Source organism: Cibotium barometz, chromosome 36 (assembly GCF_041138505.1).
Source record: "Cibotium barometz isolate CiBa-2024 chromosome 36, ASM4113850v1, whole genome shotgun sequence".
In the NCBI taxonomy this organism is placed as follows: Eukaryota; Viridiplantae; Streptophyta; class Polypodiopsida; order Cyatheales; family Cibotiaceae; genus Cibotium; species Cibotium barometz.
In genome coordinates, this window is record NC_141081.1 from 376,167 (window position 1) to 382,797 (window position 6,631).

General features: G+C 44.3%; 1 protein-coding gene across 1 annotated transcript; it reads left to right on the forward strand.

The window, feature by feature from the left end:
* Positions 1 to 2,532: 2,532 nt before the first annotated feature.
* Positions 2,533 to 4,544, forward strand: LOC147617367 (protein SUPPRESSOR OF MAX2 1-like). The gene is made up of 2 exons (XM_086775625.1): positions 2,533 to 3,971; positions 4,235 to 4,544. Exons 1-2 carry the CDS (start codon positions 2,650 to 2,652, stop codon positions 4,527 to 4,529), a joined length of 1,617 nt encoding a protein of 538 aa, XP_086631751.1. The 5' UTR covers positions 2,533 to 2,649; the 3' UTR covers positions 4,530 to 4,544.
* The last annotated feature ends 2,087 nt before the right edge of the window (positions 4,545 to 6,631 follow it).

Sequence of the window (6,631 nt, forward strand, 5' to 3'; positions counted from 1 at the left end):
CATGGGGGGTATGTCCACTGGTTTTGTGAAAAACCAGAAACTTTTACATAAATCCACTTTCTCTTGATTTTAATCAAATCTGTATGCATCAATCTGCTTCAAGATTCTGTATGTTGCTTGTGCCCCACTTTGTTAATGCATTTCCAAGCCCAAATACATGTGCCTTTGTGTATACATTTGCCAAGAGTATACATTCACTTCAAGCTTTCCATGAAAGCTTAGAGAAAAAACCAGAATTTTTCCTTTGCTTTATGCTCTTCAATCTTCACTGAACCTGCTCTTTGACACCTGCAATCCGCAGAGGGGGTCTTGCTACACTTACCAATGGTCCTTAGCTCTCAGATCTGATGCCGGTGTGTGCTCCACAGCTTTCTTTTGCTCCACAGCTTCAATGGCTTCCTTCACAGCTTTCTTTTGCTCCACAGCTTCAATGGCTTCCTTCACAGCTTTTTCTTCTTCTTCCCTCTTCTCTCACTCACTCTCACAACTCAGCTAATGAGCTCTTGGCTCTGATACCATGATACAAAACAGGAGCAGGATGTAACACACACAAGAGAAGCAAACCCTAATGAGCTCTTGGCTCTGATACCATGATAAAAAACAGGAGCAGGATGTAACACACACAAGAGAAGCAAACCCTAATCCATAACCATCAATCATAAGGAAGGAGAGAAGCCATAGTCACCATCTCTCTCACACACACAAAAGGGAACACAACATAGTGTTATGTCCACACTACAAAGTAAACCTAATGTAATGTCCACACCACACATGACCAGCTGGACGCGGTTATAAACACATCACACGATATCTATCTACCATACTGTCACTCTGTCACAGCACCCTTGGCCTCGGCCGCACCCTTGGCCTCGGCCAGGATCCGCGGCCCCGCCCTTGCCCGCGGTCGCCGCCCTTGCCCGCCGGCCCCGCCCTTGCCCGCCCGCGGCGGTCGCCCGCCGCGGCGGTTGCCTACCATGGGCTAGGTGCCTCGGCCGCCGCCCTGGGCTTGGCGCCACGGCCGCCCTCTCCGCCGTCGCTGTCGTGGCCCCGCCCTTCGCCATCGCAGTCAAGCCCGGCGCCATGCCACCCCCCTCTACAGCGGCCGCCCTCTCTACGCCCAGTGCCCAGGTTCCTCTGCCCTTGCCCCTTCAGTTACAGTAGCGGCTGGGGCCGCCGCCCTCTCAGGGCTGCGCAGGCCACCCCCGCCGCCGTGGCCGCCCCCACCGCTGCCATCGGCGGGCTCTATGATGGTGGAGGCAATCTCCTCTGCCACCTCCTCCTCCGCTGCTCTGCTGGTAGGGCCCCCTTCACCTCCGGACCCCCCTCTTTTCAGCCCAGCCCTGCCGCCCCTAGCGCTCTCGCTTCCCTCTCCTCTGATGGCAGCAGAGCTGTGAGATCGCACTGCCCCCTCTACGCACCGGATTCCTGAGTGCTAGCAACGGAAGTAGCTTCCTCTTGTGTGAGGCAGGGTTTCCCACTCGGGGCCTCGCCCTCGAATGTCCGGACACGAGACTAATCTGGTGGTCATTCCGAAACCGGAAAAATTTCCCTTGCCCGAAAAACGGGGACGATTTCACCTTTTTTATTTCCTTAAACGAATTTTCTAACGGGGTCAAGAGACTAAACTAACCTTCACCTGATTAAACCACATAGAAGGAAAACTATTACAGACTTAACTTGAAAAAATCAACGCTTTTTTCCTAACTGAATCAGGCAAAGCCGTTGATCTATTCATTTGAGAAGTCTTCAGGTTTTTATTTAACTACTCGAGTTCTAATCGTATTCCTATTAATCAATTTCATTATTTCTACTGATTCTAGCCTAACCCCATCCGGCCCATGGGTTAGCCACTGCCCAACCACTGGAATTGGTAGAACCAGACAATTACTCACCCACCCATAATTGAATGCCTTTCTTAACTTTTGCTTTCGAATACAGATATGCACACACTCCAAACTTTAACTTATAAAACAATCCATTGACAAATAGTTATTGATTACAGATGTCATAACTCAAAATTTTCATCCAATCCTTGTTTTTTAAAAAAACAGTATTACTCTGGACTCTCCGTTGAGACCCAGCTGGTCAGCAACAACGAGATCCAGTAACACATTACAAGAATCATTGGTCCATCATACAATATCTTCCACGACATACGCATGGGTGTCCTAGGCACCGTGAGCCCGTGCATCACTTGGTCAGAACCCTCCAGGATCCTCCTTAGGTGTCCTGGCACTTCACTCAGGGACCGCTTCGTCGGCCCTTGTCCCATTGTACTGGAAGCGCACCATTTTAACTGTACCGAGACTTGTCAAGACCTGGGCATGCTTTGCCACGTGAGCTGTCCTTTGAACACTCGGCGGTTTCACGTTTGGTCTCATCATCTTGAGATCGTCAGCAGTTGGGGGATAGATCAATTTGCGACGGATCATTCCTGCTCACTTGTAACTGGATGGAAATCTGGCTCTGCACCGCAACGCAACATGAAATGTAATTCCGGAAAGCAAAGATTACGACACAGACAGATGGAAGTGGTCTGTTTTGGTCGCTAGTCTTGGACACGATTGTTGGAGTCTTGGTGCTGGCTGGGCCTTCTGGGATCAGTGGTGGTTGTTAGGTTAGGTAAGAGGAGGAGGAGGAAGGGCCAAAATGCGAGCTGGAGTTAGCACAGTGCAGCAGACGCTGACCGCCGAGGCGGCGGCCATCCTAAAGCACGCAGTGGCGGAGGCGTGCAAGCGTGGCCACGCCCAAGCCACCCCCCTCCATGTAGCGGCCACTCTGCTTGTTGCGCCCAGCAGCCCCCTGCGCCGTGCCTGTCTCCAGACCCACCCGCGTTCTTCCCACCTGCCCCAATGCCGTGCCCTCGAACTCTGCTTCAACATCGCGCTTGAGCGGCTCCAAGCGGCGCAGGGCCCCCTGCCCGGTGGGCAGCCCTCCTATTCCAACGCTCTTGTGGCCGCCCTCAAGCGCGCCCAGGCCCACCAGCGGCGAGGGTGCCCTGAGCAGCAGCAACAGCCCCTGCTGGCTGTCAAAGTGGAGCTCGAGCAGCTTGTCATCTCCATCCTGGATGACCCCAGTGTCAGCCGCGTCATGCGGGAAGCCGGTTTCAATAGTACCGATGTGAAGAGCCACCTTGAGGAGATGGTCAGCCTCATGGCTACCCACCAGTCTGTCACTCACAGTGTTACAGACCCTGTCCGCCTTCCCCTGGGTGCCGCTGCCATCGATCAGATGGGCTTCCGACTTGGAGGTACACCATCCATCCTTGGGGGTTTCACCCTTCCTCACCACCTGTCTCCTTACAATGGTGGTGGTGTCTCGCAGGAGAGAAGTGACATACAACTTCACATTCGCCCTCTAAGAACGCAGTCATCCTATATGAATCCCGTTCTCCTGAAGCCTGGTGGCACAGAATCGTTACTTGTTGGAGGTGATGATTACAAGCGAGTTCTTGATGTGCTGATGAGGAAGAAGAAGAGGAATCCCCTGCTCTTGGGGGACTCTGCATCCACAGTGGATGGCGTCATCAGGGATGTTACGCAGCATCTGGAGAGAGGTGATGTGCCTGACCAACTGCAAGGTGTTAAAGTTGTCTCGGCAAAGCTCTCATTCATGACCCTGATAAGTGCTTCCAAGGAGGACTTGCACACGAGGTTTGTGGAGCTGAACAATTCTGTGCAAGAGCTCATACCCGCTGGAGGTGCCATTGTTAATTTGGGGGATTTGCAGTGGCTTTTGCAGCTTAGGGCTTCAGCATCTCGATTGGCAGGCTTCTGCCCTGTGCAATATGCAGCTTATGAGATAAGGGAACTTCTTGCTCAGCATCAGGACAGTGGACGTATTTGGTTGATAGGCACAGCTACAATGCAAACATACCGGAATTGTCAAGTCCTTTATCCAACTCTAGAGAATCAGTGGGAGCTTCAACCAGTGCCAGTTGGTGCCACAGGACAATCAAATGTATCTGCCAGGTTCCTGCACACCCGGTACTCTTTATCAAGGAATAGGAATAGGCTTCCCTCACGTGTCCTGTATGTGTCTGACTTCCTGTCTGTCACCAGCTAGTGTGTGCACATTGTTTAAGTTAGCCTGTACATGCTATCATTTTTCCTTGTGATGTAGATAAGCTTGGCCCAAAATCTCGTTGCAGCACATGTAGGGTTGTCACTAAGTGTCTGGTTAGTAATGCAGAAGATGCTCCTATTTAGAAAGTGTGCCCTGACTGCAGGGGCAGGATGTCGGAAGCTGGCATCAATGGTACAGATTCCTCGCTTACGCTATCTCTACTTCCATCGCCTGTTACAGCTTTGAAATTGAGTTCACCTGATGAAGAAGGTGGAGAACCACTCACCTGCTGCTCTGATTGTATGGCGAAGTATGAGAAAGAGGCGCTTCTGCTCCGTGAACAGGAAGGACTTGGAGGACAGTCAGATTCACCCCCGTCTTGTTCTTCTTCAGTTGAAACACTTAATAAAGGTCTCCCTGTTGATCAGCGTACGCAGTCTCCCGACGACGACCAACTGTTGTAACCGAACTTCCCTTAGAAAAACACATATACCAAATGCTCCCTCCAGCATTCAAACGTAGGACAATCCTTTAAGAAAACAGGGTTTCTATGCAAGTTTTCAGTTTGATTGTCTTTTGAATACAATGGGTATATCTTAAATCAGTATCCCCACCAAAACTTCATAGTCGTAATACTGAATTTCAAAATAGAATTCCTCGAATTCTGTAACCTTGATCCTCATATCAATTCGAAGGGTCTTAACTTAGTTTCAGATTTGGCGAGAGATTTAAGTGTATTTTCCTGAACTGGTTACATCTTCTTTCCTGAACTGGTTACATCTTCTTTCCTCAAAACTGGTTACATCTTCTTTCCTCAAAATTGATGAAAGAGTTTGGTCTTGGTCATAGTCTGATTCAGGGTTCGAGTGTGATAAGGTTCTTCCTGACTTATCTTTCTCAAAAAGGGAGGGTGATATTTCAGTTTACTATTTTACTGAATTTCATTCATTGAATATTCACTTAACTGATTTCTAAATTAATCACGAATTGCGATGAGGGATTATTCATTTATTTGAAATTTCGACTTCGATAGATTTTTTGAATTTTCTCTTTACAATCCGAGTGAATATAAAACAATAGAAATTTCTCTCTTAGAGTATTTACTTATTCATTTATCAAATACTCGTACAAATTAAACATAGAATTAAAGAGAAATCTAATTTTGATATAAAAATTCTATATGCATCTATTTATGTATAAAATCTAACTTCAATGGAAATAACACTTTTATAATAAAAAAATTCTATTATGCATCTTTCCATGCATAGAAATTAAACTCAATGAAAATAACACTTTTATAATAAAAAGATTTTCATTATGCATCTTTTCATGCATAGAAACTAAATTCAATGAAAATAACACTTTTATAATAACAAAATTTCTATTATGCATCTTTGTATGCATAAAAATTAAATTCAATGAAAATAACACTTTTATAGTAAAAAAATTTATTATGTATCTTTCCATGCATAGAAATTAAATTCAATGAAAATAACACTTTTATAATAAAAAAATTTCTATTATGCATCTTTCCATGCATAGAAATTAAATTCAATGAATGAAGGAGCCAAAGCTGGAAGGCAGATTAGCAAGGTGGATGCTTTTGCTACAGGAATTTGACTATACGGTGTTGCATACACCAGGGAACAAGCATACAGTAGGCGGATTACCTTAGCAGATTGGAAAATATGCAGGAGATGCTTGGGGTGTCGGATCAGCTTCCGGATGTGGAATTGTTTCATGTACAGGGACAAGAGTTTGACAATTGGTATGATCAAATGTTTCAGTTTTTGACAGATGGAGTTTTGCCTTCTAGTATGTCAACAGATCAGAAGAAGAAATTTGCATTGTGCAACATAACATTTTTTATTATTGCTGGTGCACTATACCGGAAGGGACCGGATCAGATCATCAGGAGATGTGTACCGGATGCCTGGATATCAGTGTAAAGCGCATTGGGAAGTAGAGGGTGATCGTCCTGGCCATCACTTTTATAATAAAAAAATTTCTATTATGCATCTTTCCATGCATAGAAATTAAATTCAATGAAAATAACACTTTTATATTAATAAAAAAATTTCATTATGCATCTTTCCATGCATAGAAATTAAATTCAATGAAAATAACACTTTCTATTATGCATCTTTCCATGCATAGAAATTAAATTCAATGAAAATAACACTTTAATAATAAAAAAATTCTATTATGAATCTTTCCATGCATAGAAATTAAATTCAATGAAAATAACACTTTTATAATAATAAAAAATTTCATTATGCATTCAATGAAAATAACACTTTTATAATAAAAACAATTTCTATTATGCATCTTTTCATGCATAAAAATTGAATTCAATGAAAATAATACTTTTATAATAATAAAAATTTTATTATGCATATAAATTAAATTCAATGAAAATAACACTTTTATAATAAAAAAATTTCAACTATACATCTTTCTATGCATAGAATTCAAATTCAATAAAAACAACACTTTTATTAAAAAAATTCAATATGCATCTTTCTATGCATAGAAATTAATTTTAATAATTAATATCAATGATATC

Excerpts from the sequence above, each read along its gene's own strand:
- LOC147617367 (XM_086775625.1), top strand. The coding sequence starts at position 2,650 with ATGCGAGCTGGAGTTAGCACAGTGCAGCAGACGCTGACCGCCGAGGCG. Across the intron at positions 3,972-4,234 it reads CAATCAAATGTATCTGCCAG|GATGTCGGAAGCTGGCATCA; the intron begins GTTCCTGCACAC and ends CTGCAGGGGCAG.